This window comes from Actinia tenebrosa, unplaced genomic scaffold (assembly GCF_029948245.1).
Source record: "Actinia tenebrosa isolate PJP-AT-01 unplaced genomic scaffold, QUT_ActTen_1.0 PGA_scaffold17__23_contigs__length_9995812, whole genome shotgun sequence".
Lineage (NCBI taxonomy): Eukaryota > Metazoa > Cnidaria > Anthozoa > Actiniaria > Actiniidae > Actinia > Actinia tenebrosa.
The window spans coordinates 275,069-293,188 of NW_028292577.1; the positions used below are offsets into that span (position 1 = coordinate 275,069).

At 39.4% G+C, this 18,120-nt stretch overlaps 1 protein-coding gene across 1 annotated transcript; it reads left to right on the plus strand.

Annotated features, from left to right (window-relative positions):
- The first annotated feature begins 83 nt into the window (after window positions 1–83).
- Window positions 84–17,976, plus strand: LOC116303419 (DNA ligase 1). Its single transcript, XM_089031851.1, has 28 exons — window positions 84–866; window positions 1,024–1,086; window positions 1,360–1,691; window positions 2,093–2,151; window positions 2,362–2,749; window positions 3,465–3,561; window positions 3,887–4,003; window positions 4,070–4,126; window positions 9,481–9,577; window positions 9,982–10,057; window positions 10,440–10,504; window positions 10,592–10,693; window positions 10,880–10,956; window positions 11,063–11,154; window positions 11,663–11,762; window positions 12,411–12,496; window positions 12,735–12,850; window positions 13,078–13,173; window positions 13,521–13,631; window positions 13,912–13,983; window positions 14,374–14,442; window positions 14,909–14,984; window positions 15,610–15,692; window positions 15,961–16,113; window positions 16,473–16,607; window positions 16,892–16,954; window positions 17,054–17,146; window positions 17,393–17,976. Exons 1-28 carry the CDS (start codon window positions 847–849, stop codon window positions 17,471–17,473), a joined length of 2,976 nt encoding a protein of 991 aa, XP_088887977.1. The 5' UTR covers window positions 84–846; the 3' UTR covers window positions 17,474–17,976.
- The last annotated feature ends 144 nt before the right edge of the window (window positions 17,977–18,120 follow it).

Consider the following 18,120-nt stretch of genomic DNA (forward strand, 5'->3'; position numbering starts at 1 on the left):
CGACACACCCTCTTATATATACGACCCCCAGCGAAGTTCCAAAAAAAGAATACAGACTGTGACGAAATTCGCTCAATTGTCCACACATTAACGCTGACCGGGCGGAAATCTTTTGTTATGAGGGAGAAAAACCAGGAATATGATCATTTTAATTGGTTGTAGGCTCTACAAACGTCACAGAATAGGTTGTAGGCTATAAATTATGTCGGCATATATAAGTTAAGTGTTCATTTTCCGGGACGTATGTTTGGGAAAATTTCCGAAACTTCTCGATATCATGGAAAAGGAAAATGTAGCTTTAATACTTCTTTTCTGGTAACATTTTCCTCCTAAAAAGCCTCTTAAAATGTAAACAAAAATTCGATAAGTTTTTTGAAATAGTTGGAGCAGTAGTTTATTATGGATAAGAATCTACGTGCTGGACTGTGTAAGATATGAGTACTTTTACGAAAGTGAAAGCTGAGACAACGGACCGAAATTAAAAAAGAAAGGGCAAAACTTCATGGGAACGGCCGAACAGAGGCAAAACAACTTATTGATCATTGCAACATAGACAATTTCTTTGGTAGTATTCTATAACTAATTCACTGAATAATAAAGTATAGTTTAAGAAAATCAAAAGTGGTAGAAAAAATATGTATCCTGCGAAAAAAAGTATTTGTTTATTTACTGAAGGCTGGTAAGAGTCACTTCCGGCGTACGTTCAAGTCACTTCCGGAAAAACACCACGTGATTAGCAATTTGCATTTACTCGAAGATTTGGCGCGAATATTTTGTCTGGAACGAAATTAAAACGCTTATGATTTGAAGCCTTACAGTTGTGTTGGAAAGAAAACTTGGTCTTCAATGTCTCAAAAATCTATTTCGTAAGTACATAACCAAGATCGAAAAAGATTGAAGCTTATTTTGCATCTGAAAATTTGAATTGATGTGCTGTTTCTTGTCATCCATGTTGTTTGTGTGTGTCTGTGTACACGAAAACTAGCAAATGTTATCTGCTTTGTCCCATATTTTCAATCCTAGGGCCTTTTTTCGTCCGTCTACCAAGGTGCAAGAGAAAAATGACGAAACAAAGACTAAAGCTGGGTAAAAAAGCTGAGTTTATCTATCTATATTTGTTAAAGAAATTTCAATGCTTTTATAGAATTTAGATTTTGAAATAGCGAAAATAGCAAACAGAATATTCCAAAACTTAAATTTCGTAGCTTTTTGATATGCACCACAATATATATTTGTATAACTTTTGAAAAAATTTTAATAAGTTGTACAATATTATGAGTCTTTTTATTCACTTGACCCCCCTTCCCCTCCACAACTTTTTTCTATTTCCCAACATGTCTCCTTCTTCTGTCCAATCAGAGATGAAGCTCCCGAGAAACCCAAACAACAAACACCAATAAAAGACTCAAAACCGACTGCACTCCTTGATTCACCGCCTGTTAAAAAGTCTCGACGCAAGGTAGCTAGAGTACTAGAAGACAGCAGTGATGAGGAGAATGACGCTATGGATACTACAACAGCAAAACAAGAAGCTAAAACTAATGGGGTGGATAGGAATGAAAGTGAAAGCAAAATGAATGGTGAAAGAGAAAATGGGACTCAAAAAACAATAAATGGAGATAAAAATACAGATGAAAGTAAGGCAACAGATTCACCAACTGATGACGATTTTATTCCCAAGAGAACAACAGGTTTGTTTTTTTTTAAAATAGAAAATTGTGCCAAAGCTGTTGTACTTTGGTCATAGATTCTTAGCTTCAGTTAAATGCTTCAACATATTTGTGACCGAAGAGATTATCAAATGTTTCTTGTTGTTGAAGCTGTAACATAATTATGAGATATTTTGTACTCTTTTATCATTTATTTATCATTTTAAAATTTATTATAGGACTGACACAGCCTAAAACATCTGTGCTTAGCATCCTCTGATCAGAAAAAAATTAACTTAGATTGTTAGATATTTACTTGACTGAAGCCAAAACCCTGGATGATAGTTACAGAAGTTGCCTGAGCATTAGATTTAGACTCCTAATAAAGATAATTGGATTAGAACATTTGGGTTTTCATTTCAACTATCCTTTTACATTTTTAGCAAGAAAACACATGAGAAAAAGAAAGGCATCGTCAGAAAACAACACCACAAACAAAGAGGTAAAAGGAATACTAACTTAAAAAAATAAAATTTCATGGAGTTAGAAAATAAATAATGTAAGTAGTGCAATATTCTAACTTTTAATCTTATTATGTTTAGTTATATTTCATGTTGGTAGTAATGGATGGCATCTATATTTTTTATTCTATGAAATAATCATATGCCAAAAGAGTTATATTATTAAACTATACTTATTATTTGCATTCAAGAAACCAGTTACCGCCACCCAGAATGACATGTCTGATAAAAAATCTAGTGAAGAAGAACTCAAAACAGATGTATCAAGTCCAGTAGCAAAGAAGACAAAAACAGAAAAAGATGCAGATAATAAGATTTCTCCAAAATCTTTTAAAAAGGAAAAACAAGAAATGAAAGAAAAATCAGAAGAAAAACTAAAAGGAAACAAAACAAAATCTACAAAAGACAAGAAGTCTTCAAGTGATTCAGAGAATGGGACGATGGAAGTTTGCTCAGCTGAAAGTGATACAACAATGGATAAGAAGAACTCTAGCAAGGAAGAAAAGTCAACCAGTGATTCTGAGAAAGATGGAAAGAAGGATGAGAGCAAGAAATCTGCCTTCAGTAAATTTTTTTTTTGTAAGTTGATTACTGATTACTGCAATTTTTAATTTCATGTAAACTTGATTCTTTCATTTGTTATTTTGTGTTGTCACTTCCGTCAAAGCAGACCAAAAATGGATATCAAGTGTCAGTCAGTGTACGGCTAGAAAATTGAATTCATTGTGAAAATGAAAAGCATTTGAATAAATGGATGGATGAATTAATGGATGAAAAAAATGAAACTAATTTTATCTGGAGTTTGAATGACCCAAACAGACTTCACACTTCACATCAAGCAAGAAGCAAGACGAACAGTAAGCTTACAATGATAAAGACCTTATTTTGACACCTTGGACAATTATTCATATGTCTCTATCATTGCAAGCTCACCGTTCATCTCGCTTCGATTCAAAGGCACAGCTACCTTTCAAGATGGCACAGGGAACTGTGAAGGGGACTATTTACAATCCTTCTGGGTGCAAGAGTAACTTTTCTAACTCTTTTGGGTTCTCTCTCTTCCATCATCCACCTATCTTTTTAATCTCATTTTTCTAAAATATTGTATTTTGTATGTATGCAAAATAAAATCTTTGTACCTTTGAAACATTGAACCCAATATATTATCCCACCAGAGCAAACTACTGTACAAATTGCTATGCTATGAATGTTTCAGGTCCTAACAAGTCTATTGTTTTGCCATAATTTGTTTGGTTCAATTAGAACTTTTTTATTGTTTTGATTATACTGTTAGCTCCAAGACAACCCTCCAAGAGCAGCAAACCAAAAGAGGCAAAACAGGAAGAGGCAACAATCAAAACTGAGAAGAAATCTCCAAAAGAGGAAAAACAGTAATGGATGTGTTTGATTTGATTTAGGGGGCTTTTATTTTTTTGCACATATGGGGGGGGGGGGGGGGGGGGGGGGGAGAGCTTTACAAACATAACCGAACCCCACTCGATGGTAGAGACAATAATTGCATAACCCCCTTTCATCACCTTGCAATGGTTCTCAACCATCACTCTACCCAGGTGTATGATGGGAATGAATGGGTACCTGACAATTAGCTGGGTGGTAACCTGCAATGGACTTACATCCTAACCAGTGGGGAGGGGTGATACTCTTAGTTCCTTCATGCTCCACCAATCATATATCATGTGATCTTACTCACCATAGCAACACATATAAAGATGATGCTGGTGAAGACCATGAACCAGTCGATGCCAGTGAATACAACCCAGAAAAGAACTGTTACAACCCAATAAAGCATGCATGTTGGAAACGAGGTGAAAGGTATGTACTATAATATGATCTGGACACACCTGGAGAACAATAATATCAATTTCATGTTCATTTCAGGGTTCCTTATCTTGCTGTTGCCAGAACCTTTCAAGCGATTGAAGAAACTTCAGCAAGGTAAATTGCGCAACTAATATTAATTGTATCGTATCGGGAATAGAAGGGAGACTGCCTACATTTAAAAAGGAAGAATGATATGTGGCATGTGTTTCAAGACGTGTTCGTGTTGGTGGGGAAATAGTTATATCTCTTTAATCAAACAATCACTTCTCTAAGTATCTAATTACAACTGCGTAAGCTAATATTGTAACATCTCCCCTTTTATAATGTTTGAAATACATGGCTGGGATGATATAGAAAAATTTTAAAGATTTAAAAAATAAATGACCAAACAAAATGGCTGACTAAACTACGAAATGATTATATGGATATTAAAGTTCAACTGTAACAAAATCAATGTCCTATAAATGTTCGGTAGTCAAGTAAACCGATCAGGTTTCTTAACCACTCTCTGACTTCTTCGCAGTACAGGTGGATTGACCGCGGGTTCTGACGCAGGTAGAACTTGAGGTGTCCTTGCACTGTCTGCCTCTGGTGATGCTTGTGTGTCACTAGCTGGTTCTTTCGGTGCTTCGTCGACGGGCTTTAAAAGCTGTCTGTTTCGGCGAAGTAACTCTCCGTTCGACTCAACTAGGTATGACCTGTCTGAGAGTTTCTCTTTACAGTTCCCTACTTCCCAGGGCTTGCCTCTCTGGTTTGGCGCTACTCTTACTTCTTGGCCTATTTCTAGGTCTGGTAGGACCTTTACATGTCTGTCGTAGTGACTTTTGGCTTTCTGGCGCTTAAGGTGGATTTTGGTTGTCACACCTTCCGCTACTTTGGGATACAGAAGGTTAGTTGCTATGGGGACTAGTGTCTTTGTTCTCCTAGACATCAAGCGCTGTACTGGGCTGCTCTGCATTCCTTGAGTGGGGGTATTCCGATAATCTAGCAAGGCTAACCACGGATCTTTACGGTCTTGCATGGCTTTCTTGAGCAGGCTCTTGGCTACTTTCACTGCTGATTCCGCCTTTCCATTTGACTTTGGGTGGTATGGCGATGAGGTGACATGTTTGAACTCCCAGTCTCTTGCGAATTCAGCAAACTCGTTGCTGACGTATTGAGGCCCGTTGTCGGATACCAGCACATCGGGTATCCCATGTCGACTGAACTGTTCCTTCAGAAACTTGGTAATGGATGCTGAGGTTGTATCTTTCAGAGGACTTATTTCTATGTAGTCTGAGTAGTAATCTACCAAGACTATATAGTCTCTGTTCTGCAGCGTGAAAAGATCTGTGCCTAGTCTGCTCCAAGGTCTGTCGGGTATTTCGTGCGACTGCATTGGCATGCTGGGGTTACTTGGTTGATATTCTGAGCACACATGACAAGCCTTTACTGCATTTTCGATGTCGTGGTTCATTGCTGGCCAGTAAACGCGATCTCGTGCTTTCCTTGCACACGCCTCGATTCCTTGATGACTTGAGTGTAACCTCGCGACTACTTCAGATCTGAGGGCTCGAGGTATGATGATGCGTTGATTCTTGAATAAGATGCCGTTGTGGAGTGTCAGTTCCTCTCGGAAATGCCAGTAGTCTCTGATAGCTACTGGTACTTTGTCACGTACGTCAGGCCATCCTATTAGTATAGTATTCTTAAGTGACTGCATTGTAGGGTCTTGCTCTGTGGCTTTTTGTAGTTGCGCTAACCTTTCACTTGTGACCTTTACATTGTCGAGGGGGTTGATTCCTTCTAGTTCTAGCGCAAACACTTGGAACTCGTCTCCAGGTTCTCCTTGGTCTGCGAGGAAGGCTCGTGAGAGGTGATCTGCCACGTACATTTGTTGTCCTGGCTTGTAAGTTACGTTCAGGTTGTATCGCTGTAGGCGTAATATCATCCTCTGTAACCTGCTGGGTGCTGCTAACAAGGATTTCTTGAAGATCGCTTGCAAAGGTTTGTGGTCTGATTCTACTGTTATCAGCTCTCTCCGTGTGATGTACTGGCTGAACTTTGCACAAGCGAAGACGATTGCAAGACATTCTTTTTCGATTTGTGCGTAGCGTTGCTCAACTGGTGTGAGAGTTCGGGATGCAAACGCTACTGGTTGGCCGTTTTGAAGCAAGGTTGCTCCGAGGCCTTTCTCACTAGCATCACATTGGATAGTGACTTCTTCGCTCATGTCATAGTACTTGAGTACTGGATGCGCAATCACGAGTTGTTTAACTTCTGAGAAGGCTTTGTCGTGCTGGCGTGACCACACAAATCTTGCATTCTTTGTGGTTAGTTCACGAAGAGGCAGTGCGACTTCTGATAGTCGAGGGAGAAACTTGGAGAGATAATTTACAAAGCCTAGTAGGCTGAGTGTCTCTTGCTTGTTGGTAGGCTTTGGCATTTCGGTCACTGCTTTGACCTTATCTGGATCTGGCTTGAGTCCGGTGGATGACAAGATGTGTCCCATGAACTTCACTTCTTTTCTCCGCATGATGAGCTTCTTGCTGTTCAGCTTTAAGTTGATCTGTCTTGCTCTCTTGAGCAGACGTAGCAGATTTTCGTCATGGTTTTTGTTGGCTTCTGCTAATGTGTCACCGTAACCGACCACTAACATATCGTCGCGGAGCACTTCCACGCCTTCTAGGTCTCCCAGTCGCTCGTGTAGGGTGCTTTCGAATTCCTCTGGGGCTGAGCTGACGCCAAAAGGCATGCGTAGATATCTGTAACGGCCAAATGGGGTCCAAAAGGTTGTAAGCTTACTGCTAGCTTCGTCCAAACCGATTTGGTAGAACCCATCCTTTGCGTCTAACGTTGTGAAGACTTTGGCCTTGCCGAGTCTGGGTAGCATCTCGTCCATCGTAGGCATTTGGTATTTGGGTCGTTTGATCGCTTTGTTTAGATCTTTGGGATCCAAACAGATTCGTATCTTTCCAGGTTTGGCTACAACGACCATGCTGCTGATCCATTCGGTGGGTTCTGTCTCTTTGACGATGATTTTCCTTTTCTCGAGTTCAGCTAACTTTGTTTTGACTTCCTGGCGAAGCGTAACTGCGATTCTTCTAGGCGCGTGTTGAACTGGCGTGACATCTGGGTCAACTGCGATTGTAGCGTTACCAATGTTTCCCAATCCTTCGAAGACGTCTCGAAAATCTTTTAAGATACTTTCTTTAGTTAGGGGCAGAGTTCCGGTTTCTTGAACCGCGTGGACTTGATGATCGATGTTTAACTTGATTAGATCTAATTGTTGGCATGTCTCGGCTGATAAAATTGGTTTGTGGTTTCCGTTGACAACCTGAAATTTGAAGCAATGTTTTTCGTTGACCTTAAGTGTCACTTCACCTAATGTTTCCATGACTGATCCATCAAACAATCGTAGTTTGACATTGCTTTGCTTGAGCGTCGGATTACCGTCTTGGTTGATGATTGCTACATCCTTGTGGCTGATTACGTTACAGGTCGCTCCTGTGTCTAGTTGGCAGTCCAAATCCGTTTTATAACTGGAATTGGTGTTCATAAACTCAAGCTTTGCAAAAAGCTGCTTGCCCTTCGTTTTCACCGAACCAACTTCTTCAATCTTCAACGTGAATTCGTCGGATGAGTATTCTCCTTCTTCTGATTCTCCTGATTCAGCTGTCATCACTTTGACATTGCTTGACCTCGATTTACACACAGACGCGAAATGGTTTTGTTTCTTGCACGTTTTGCATTCACGGCCATAGGCGGGGCAGTCTTCTAACTTGTGTTTCTGAGAACCACCACAGCGGTAGCACTTGTAACTGCTCGTTCGTCGACTTGTAGTTCGTTTACTGTCCTCGCTTGGCGTTCTGTGGGAACGTCTGTTGTTGTACTTGTCACTTGGCTTGCTTGGAGATTTAGGCTTCCGTTCTCGTATTTCATTGATTTCTTCGTTATTTGTCTTATCCACTAGACTCATGGCTTTTAACTGACTGCTAGCTAATTCACTTGAGCGGCAAATGTTGAGGGCTTTGTTGAGATCTAGACTGTCCTCTTTTAAAAGACGTAGTTTTGTTGCGTGTTCTCGTATACCAAGAACGAGTCGATCCCTGATAAGCTCTTCCGTTAACGGACCAAACTGACATGATGAAGCGCATTTTCTAAGGCGATTTACGTAGCTATCTACGGTTTCTTCTGGGCCTTGAGTACAGCTGTTGAACAGATATCGTTCGTACACCACGTTGCGCTTTGGTTTGAAGTAGGCTTCTAGCGCGTTTAAGCATGTGTTTACGTCGTTCTTTTCTTCGTCACTTAACTTGAGATTAAGGAATATTTGCAGACATTCCTTCCCCATTACAGAGCGAAACGTTGCTAGTCGTATCTTTGGGTCTTGCTGGTACAGTCCGGTTGCGACTTCGTAGTCCTCCCACTGTTGTTTAAAGAAGTCCCAATTGTTTACTTGATCTCCTTTGGTATTCATCGGCGTTGGTACCGGAAAATGCGACGTGAATATTGGTCCTCGTGGACCGCTGCTGGTCGAAGCTTCCTCCTTACTTGACATATTACTTCTTCAATGCCTCGGCAGTAGGAACTTGACGGTTTTTTCAGCTACTTTGGAAGCGTTATTTCCAATTTATTTCTGACACCATGTTTCAAGACGTGTTCGTGTTGGTGGGGAAATAGTTATATCTCTTTAATCAAACAATCACTTCTCTAAGTATCTAATTACAACTGCGTAAGCTAATATTGTAACAGCATGCTTGTCAGGACTAAAAATATTGGCTGGTCATCGTAGAATGTCTAGCCAGAATTGGAACTTGTCCAGTTAATTCTTTGCCTTGCTGGTCATTTTGACCAGTAACTAGTTGAGCCAGAAACAAGGTATGACCAAGGGCACTGCTAAACAGCGAAACACTGAAACGAAACACCAGAATGAAACACCGGAGTGAAACATGGCGTCACCCGAGAACTTTAGCTTTTTTTCACAATTTTTTTGGTGTAGATACTAGAGACAGAAGCAGTTAAGACTGATGCTTGTTTTATTAAAAGAACCATTGGAATCCTTCAAATTCGAGAAATAATTGCATTGATAGCCAGCGAAAAGACATGGTTAATAAAAGGCAATAAACGATCGATACGGATCACAGATCATAAAGCATGGGCATAAAGGTAAGCTTTATTGCTTTTATATCATTGTACTATCATGTATTTTGATTTTTTAAATTTTTTATTGCATGATATTTGTAATATCACGAATTTGTCTCTGTTTCATTCCGGTGTTTCGTTCCAGTGTTTCATTTCGGTGTTTCGCTGTTTAGCAGTGCCCTATGACCAAGCTAAAACTTATTTGGCCTATCATGATGAGTGGCAACTAGCCAGCCATTATTTTTAGCCCTGCACGTGGAATGTGTTTCCTTTCACTACTCTGGTTTCCAATTTTTTGTTATCAAAAATCAACAGAATCCTAAGATTTATTGTTTTGAACACAGGTTAAAGATAATGTCAATACTTAGTAACCTACTTCGTTCAGTCATTGTGTTGTCTCCCAATGATCTACTGCCCTGTGTCTACCTTTGTCTCAACAAGGTAATGTGATATCACTGTTTAGTATAATTATAATTACATCATCATAATCATATAGTGGATTATTGGCATTGATGTGTTAGATATAACGTACCTACACCTGCATTTGCGAGCATGCAAATTTTACCACTGTTTTCATTGCGTGCACTTACCATGACAAAAGTTGTGACAGGTAAATTGGCAATAGATTATTGTTGGTCAAATAAACCATGTACTTTTCCACAGTTTACATGTACCTTTATATACACTCCGATTTATTCGATTGGAGGTAGTTTTTTGTCCTCTTGAGAGAGTTCATCTCCATCAGCATGTAGCAATGAAAACAGTCATAAGGAATGGAGTCAACAATCTGTCTCAACAGTCTGAACTATCACTCAACAGCAGTTTTATAATTCCATTTTTTGTAGCTTGCTCCAGCATATGAAGGCATAGAGCTTGGAATAGGCGACCATATCTTGATGAAAGCTGTTGCTGAATCAACTGGTAATAATGCCATATAAATTATGCCGCCTCCTAATCTATTTAAGGGAAGCATGGGTGGTGTGCACTGCTAATGCATCACCTCTCACCAATGGCTTTTGGGTTTTACTGGGCGTTGTATGTGAGTAGAGTACTTGTTTGTTGGTTCTCTCCTGTGCTTTGAGGGTTTTTCTCCGGGTTCTCCAGTTTTCCTCCCTTCTCAAAACTCAACTTCTGAATTCCAATTCGATCTTTGGGCTTTCACCTAGTTTGGAGCCTAGCTCTATTGTGATTGTCCTATGCTCTGATACAACAGCTAAAGCTCAATCAATTAGATTAAAATTATTTACATGTGACAATTTACTGTGTATATTGCACTCTACTGAACCCTTAATTTAACCACCAGGTCGAAATCTTCAGCTCATCAAAGCCGATTTAGCAGAGAAGGGAGACTTAGGGCTTGTAGCAGAGGTAACATTTTATGAGACTAATTTTTAAAATATCTGACTGTTTTAAAATATCTGACTACCAATGTCTCACATTCTGTGTCTGTTGTAGGCAAGCCGTAGCAACCAGCGGACCATGTTTGCTCCTCCTAAACTAACAGCTGTTGGTGTTTTCTCCAAGTTAAAAGAAATTTCCCTGCTGACAGGTCACAGTGTGAGTATAATGACAAACCTGGACGGAGAAAAAATATAAAAAGAAAAAACCGATATCTTGAGTTTCCAAATCTTGAACTTGATTCTACATCATCGTGGACTTGCATCAACATTGGTGGAGTGGGCGTTATTATTAGCTCTGAAAACCTATTTATCATTTATTATTATTAATTTATTATTCCCCTAGTCAATGTCTAGAAAGGTTGACATAATCAAGGGTATGTTTGTTGCCTGCCGTCATTCAGAAGCCAGATATTTAATAAGGTAAGCAAAGCAAAAGAAAAAAAAAACATTGAGAATCAAGATTAAAGAGATTATAAAGTGATTGTCAACAACAAAAAAGTATTTAAATCCTCATTACTTGCTGTAGGTCTCTTGGCGGGAAGCTGCGCATTGGACTAGCAGAACAGTCAGTTCTTACTGCACTAGCTCATGCAGCTGTTCTTACTCCTCTTTGCCAAGGTAGATAGACATCACATGTACATGTGTATTGCTTGGTATCAATCAGTTCAATGGATTTCATGAATTTCATCACCAGCCTACAATGTCAGGCAAACACTCTGAATGAATCTCATTAGGTACCAGCTGTAAGTAAAGGGCTGACACTACAGGTCTTGAAATGGAAAAAATAATTGTAGCCTGCCATAGCAGATAAAGGAGGTCATTCCAGTAAATTTTGCCTGCCTTTTTATTATTTATTTGGCAGTACATTGTCATTTTTGCCTGCAAAACCTGAAATTTGGCCTATCATTTGGCCATTGGCAGCCCGCTATTTCGAGCCCTGCACTACCAACCATCCATGTACCTTTCTATTGAAACCTGCCCTTCAGCTGGTTGAATTTCCACACGACTTAAAATAACATCTATCTGTTGGTACAGTAGCACCTTTTTAGTGCAATGCCTACCCAACAATTAGAATAAAGAATAAACTACATTTTATCTGGTAATAATCAAAAAAAATTTACTTCAGAATATCCTCCTCCTGTGCTGGATGCATCCAAAACTGTATCTAGTGAAGAACTAAAGAAAAAGTTTGAAGAAGCAGCTCTGATCGTTAAATCTTGCTACTGGTGAGATCTTACTGTTCTCTGTGTTATTTGCAGGGCTTCAAATAATGGCTGGTCAGTGGCCTGTCATTATGACCGGCAAAAACAGTTTTAGCTTAGTTATACTTCACATCTGGCTTAACGTTACTGGTCAAAATAACCAGTATGGCAAAGATTTGACCAGACAAGTTCCAATTTTGGCTTGACATTGTCTGATGACCAGCCGTTATTTTTAACACTAATTTGCTATTCTCATATGAGACTTGGTAGTGCTGGAATCAACAGGGCACAGGTTCAAATCCTGTTCAAGACTCAGAAGTCTTATAATTAGCAGCTGCATGAGTTTCTTGATATACTGCGCAGATCCGCTCAATTAGATACATTATTACCGCAGTACAAATATATAATCTATATTTATTCTCATGTACATACAGTATTCTTTTTTTGTTAGCAATCCCTCACTCCCAGAAAATTATGCAAATTACTGAACTAAAATTTATCAAACTACAATGTGCTCTCTGATACTCTCCAGCTCTCAGTCATTCCAACCCCTCTTATGTGACGTGAGGGAGGTATTACTATAGATACTAACTGGGTAGTAGATCCTCTTGAGACCCATTGAATAGCTGTGGATTGAGTTTTAAATATTGTGATAAACTTTTTTATCCACAGTGAACTCCCAAGTTATGATAAAATCATTCCTGTTCTCCTGAAAGATGGATTAAAAGACCTTCCAAAGACATGTTATCTGACTCCTGGTAAGAAAGACTCATTTACTGCCATGCCGGTGATGCAGTTACATTCCTTCATGACACATATGCCATGGCAATGCATTCTGCGTGTCTTAACAAGTTCCCAGTAGCTCAGTGGTTAGAGCATTCTACTAGAGAACATATGGTTGTGGGTTCGACTCCCATCTTGAGCTCAGAATGTTTTCTGAGTTTCCTGTCTTCACACTTATTTCCTATATATTTATTTTTAACGTTTTTATCCAAGGAATTCCTTTAAAGCCCATGTTGGCTCATCCATCCAAGGGTGTGTCAGAAGTCCTGAAGAGGTTTGATGATGCAGCCTTCACATGTGAATACAAGTATGATGGTGAACGAGCTCAGGTTTGTTGTGTTTGATAACAGTATTTATATTTGCATTCCTTGCCTACATCCATTCTTCCTTTAATCCATCTATCTATCCATTCACCCACCCATCCATCCATCCATTCACCCACCCATCAATCCATCCATCCACCCACCCTCCTATCCATCCAGCCATCCGTCCATCTGTCCATCCACCCTTCCTTATGATGACATTATTTCATGCTTTCTTACCTGTCCTCGCACAGATCCATCTTCTTGAGAATGGAGAGATTCACATCTACAGTCGCAACCAAGAAGACAACACTTCTAAATTTCCTGACATCATTGCTAGAATGTCAAAGGTATTTTGAAATAGGAGATTAAAAACGGCAAAGAATAAAACTTCATGAAGTTGCCATCTCATTTCATTGGCATCTTGTTGTCAGTATTTTGCTTTCTCGCTCAGTTGCTATGTCACGCCTCCCTTTGCTAGTCTGGTGTTCTTTCTTTCCTTTTGGTGATCAAGCCTTCATTGTTGAATAAAAATAAGCCATGAAAGGGTCACTTGCCTTCGTTGGTTTGTTTAATACATGTGCTTATGCAAGCATTGTGTTCTATGTCTTGTTCTTTCATTTATTTCTTATTTGTTCTTTCATTTATTCATCCATTCATTTATCCATTATCCATTTATCATTCCATTTTGTGCCAGGCGTTCTCGAGTGATGTAAAGTCCTTCATTATTGATACCGAAGCAGTCGCGTGGGACAGAGAAAGAAAGCAAATCCTTCCCTTCCAAGTTCTCAGTACCAGAAAACGAAAGGTCAGTGAGACAAAAACTCCACTTACTAGGTGTAGAACACAGATACATCTGCAACGTTACGCACGCTTACAACTGCATTTGATGCTCGCAACGAAACAGTGGGGGAAAAAGCGCCAAATAACGTATGTTGAATACAGACTCATGCTGCATCATTCGGCGGACAACATTTACTGCATTTGGTGCGCGCAATAAAAGATTTTCTGTGGCAAATGTACCAAATATTCTAATTATCCCTGTTGTTAACCATTAACCAACAAAAGCCTTTACTCTTTTTCTACAGGACGCAGAGGCCTCGCAGATTAAAGTGCAAGTTTGTGTCTACGCATTTGATTTAATCTACCTCAACGGCAAGGTATACGACTAAGAAAATATCACAGTAAGATGGAGTACAAACATATCCATTAAAAAAAAACAGTGACTATGTAGTTCCAAACACCACTAGTTAAGCAATAGAAAACAATTAGCTCTAGGTATCAAACTAAGCTCAAAGAAGCCATGCACATGAGATGGGAAAATTCCAATTCTAACCAACAAATTAGTTCATGTGAAGTTAACAATTAACGCGTGTAAAACTCATATATAATCAACCACACTCTCGCTTGTAAAAAACAACCTGTGTACTTAAAGATTGCACTCTAACGTTTCCAATTTTGGTAATTCAGCACCTTTATTGTGAAATATTTTTTCTGAAATGTCAACCAAATGATCGACCTCTTTTATGCCTCTCTTTCATTTTCTGTAGTCCTATATCAAGGAGCCGTTCAGCGTTCGAAGAGAGACGCTGAGATCGTCGTTCAAAGAAGTAGAAGGGGTAAGATGTCATTCTTTTTACCGTCATCTCTTTTTTTCATTCATTTTTTAAAAAAGTTACTGACGCGACGTTCTGTGACCGTAACAGGGCAATGTCCGAGTACTGTAAACTCATTTACATAAATCGCGCGAATTCACCAAGCGCGACGGAATAGACCTCCTCGGCTCGGGCGCAATGTTTTCCCATTTTAGACCACGTGTCATTCCCTAGAGTATCCTTTCTTTGTTTAACGGTTGCGCTCGGTTTCACATGAGAAGATACATGAATATGGATACAACTCCAACAAAGAATCTTATTCTCAAGGGAATGACACGTGGTCTGAAATGGGACAACATTACACCCAAGCCGAGGAGGTCTATTACGTACCATTAAGGTACCGTTTGACTTTTCACGGTTTTCACGAAAAAAATATCGCAAATTAATAATGAATAATAATAATGAATAATAATAATTATTATTTACTTAGGAATTCATGTTCGCTACGTGCATGACATCGACGAATACTGAAGACATCGAAGAATTCTTGGAAGAATCTATCAAAGGTAAGAGAATGAGGGATAGACGGGACTACAGTCAATGGGGGCTCTTGGTTGATGTTATGTCATCGGGGTGGAGCTGAGCTTCTGCGCGTTGCCGTGTCTGCATGCATATACACCAAGATATACATATATATTCCATTTTTCTCATAGTTTTTGTTTGCCTCGTATGTACGGGTAACCTGCTCTGTCAGGTTCTCCCTATAGCTTTTCTTTTTTATTTTGCTGTGTAAATTCATTAAAGTAAAATCAGTTGTGACGTGTTTCCGGTTCTATATAAACTATAGGAATGACGTCTCTGAGTGCACGCACTAAAACCGTGAACATTAAATAGTACTAATTAGTACTATTTCATACAGAATCCTTTGTTTTGTATTGTTTAATTATCACTATCTAGTGCTAAAAGTTAGTATTTGTTTCACGGATTTAGTGTGAGCACTCTAACATTTAACCTTGGAAGTAATTTCGTAAAATGAACATCCATAAGAAGACTTTGCCAAATCTCAGACGCTTTGCAAGAATGTTTTGCTTTCTACAGTATTCGTTTTCACAGAGCATGCAAATCCTTCCGATGACAACATACTCCATAATGCCAGAGAAAAATTATAGTAATTTCCAAATTGTTTTTCAGGAAACTGTGAAGGATTGATGGTGAAAACACTGGATAAAGATGCTACCTACGAGATTGCTAAAAGATCGCACAACTGGCTGAAGGTACTTCACAAAATTGGGGTTCGTTTGGGGGTGCGATTGGGGAGGGGAGTGGAGAGGAGGTGAAAGAGGTAGAGCGATGTGTAGTAATGTGAAGGAAATTATAGATCAAGGAAAACTAGCACCAAGACAAAGCAAGAAGAAACTTTATTACAGCTATACTATGTTGAAGAAAGTGCGTTTGGTTTGCCGCACTTTCGTTAAGAAAGATTATCGTAACCAAATGAAGTATCATGACTTATTTCATTCCCCTGCCTTGTTCTTGTTCCAGCTGAAGAAAGATTATCTAGCAGACGTGGGTGACACGTTAGACCTCGTCGTTATTGGTGGCTACCTTGGGAAGGGCAAAAGGACTGGTTCTTATGGCGGGTTCTTACTTGCTTGTTATGATGTAGAAAGCGAAGAGTTCCAAACTATCTGCAAGGTGGGTCATGAACTAGTTCAACCTCACCTTTGTCGCTTTGTTTACTTCGTTTTCGCTCGCCATCTTTAGTGTTGTTGCTATTATATGATCTTGTTTGTTTGTTTGTTTGTTTGTTGCTGTTGTTGTTGCATTCTGTTGTGTTTCTGTTAGAGCGGCGGTTTTCTTATGTGTGGGAAACGATATGGCAAATTCGTAGCCGTAACTACGCGTTGTGATTGGCATGATGAATTACTGAAAGACAATGGGAAGCCATTTCAATGTTACGGCATACCGTAAGTCAGTACCGTACATTCCTCACTCATACGAAAACCGATCTATCGGTGTTTCCGCATTATTTGCTTATCTCATACTTTTTCCAGATTGGTAGTGGCTTTACTGATGAATTCCTGGACAAACATTACCAGTTCTTCAAAGATCATATCATCGAAAAACCCAAATCGTACTATCGCTATGACGACGGACAAGAACCCGAAGTGTGGTTCGACGCAGTTCAGGTGCATGAATGACGATACGAGTTTTCACTACATTTTCCCCAAACCTTTCTCTTTGCACACAAGGTTGTAAGACACTTTTTTTTGCCCATTTCTAATAAATTGTAAACCATTCTAATACTACTTCATTCTTACCATCCTTCTCATGATCTGTCATCCATCCATTTTCTCCTCTCGTCTTCCACTCCATCCAAGACATTCCTGTTTCAAGACGCTTCCTTATCTAGCCTTCTTGTAACATATCTGTAACATATCCCATTCCTATTCTCGTTATTGTTGTTTTGCAGGTATGGGAAGTAAGAGCCGCTGATCTTTCCATTTCTCCTGTGTACAAAGCCGCAGCAGGACAGGTAAATCGATCTACTTTAAATTCCTTGCAAAATTTGATTGACGTTTACCCGACGTCATTATGACCTAATACTGACAGACAAATGGGTTTTATGTTCCAGGTCGATTCTGTCAAAGGTATTTCCCTCCGCTTTCCTCGTTTTCTTCGCATTCGAGACGACAAGAAGCCCGAAGAAGCGACAGACAGCAACCAGGTACTTGAAGAAAATAAACAATATTCTGAATTATATTCGATCCTAACTTTGAAATATAGAGAAGCTACTTCATCCCTGGCGGTATTACACTGCGAGTCTTTATTTAGCAAGAAATCTTGGGGGAAAACATGGCTTTTTTTTTTTTTTTGGTGCGGAAAAAAAAGGATTACACAGACCTCTTATAATAACATAATCATACGAGGAAAGGTTTCTTTATGTGATAGCATATTTATCTTGATATTTCAGGTTGCAGAAATGTACCGTAATCAAGACAGTGTCAAGAACAGTGCTGCCCCGACGAACCCTGACGAGGATGACTTTTACTGATAGCTTCTTTCAGTACTTACATGACAGATTGCACATTAGTTATCCTCTTGTAAGTCAAACCTCCTGGGGGAGTTGACATATTTAAGATCTTCATTTACAACAAGATGCCTTTTCTTAGCGGGACATCATTTGCACGCAATAGGTTGCTATCAATAGACGTCACTACCGGTAATAGCTCTTTTTTGATGGCTTGTAGAATCCTGGAGGTTGTTTTGATCTCTTGTTTTCTGGTTTGATGTCGCGAAAATAGTCAAATACAATAGTTTGAGGACTTATTTTGATATGTTTTGACTTAGCATCCGCTAGTTGCCCCCCAGTCAACCGCTTGTTTGCCCCCCAGTCAACTCCAAAAAGTCACGTGATTGATAGTAAGCAATTACGGTTCCCCATTTGGAGGGAATGATAGACGGTGGTAAGAGTACGAGAGTCTTGCCACGAAGGAACAAAACGAAGACTATTTTTCTAACCTGGTTTATTAAAAAAGATTAAATTTTCGAAAAGTATGTTTATGGTTATTTTTAATAAGTGGTATCTTTTAGTTGATGGGTATATGGTAACTGATGAGGATGCTAATTTTTGCACTTTTCCCTTGCGCCTCCCTTATCGCCATTATACTACGAGGAAAGAGGCCTACCATCGCTCCTTTT

Coding starts and splice junctions, on each gene's coding strand:
- LOC116303419 (XM_089031851.1), top strand. CDS start 847: ATGTCTCAAAAATCTATTTC. Junction 1,692..2,092: donor TATTCCCAAGAGAACAACAG/GTTTGTTTTTTT, acceptor TTACATTTTTAG/CAAGAAAACACATGAGAAAA. Junction 13,632..13,911: donor TCAGTACCAGAAAACGAAAG/GTCAGTGAGACA, acceptor CTTTTTCTACAG/GACGCAGAGGCCTCGCAGAT.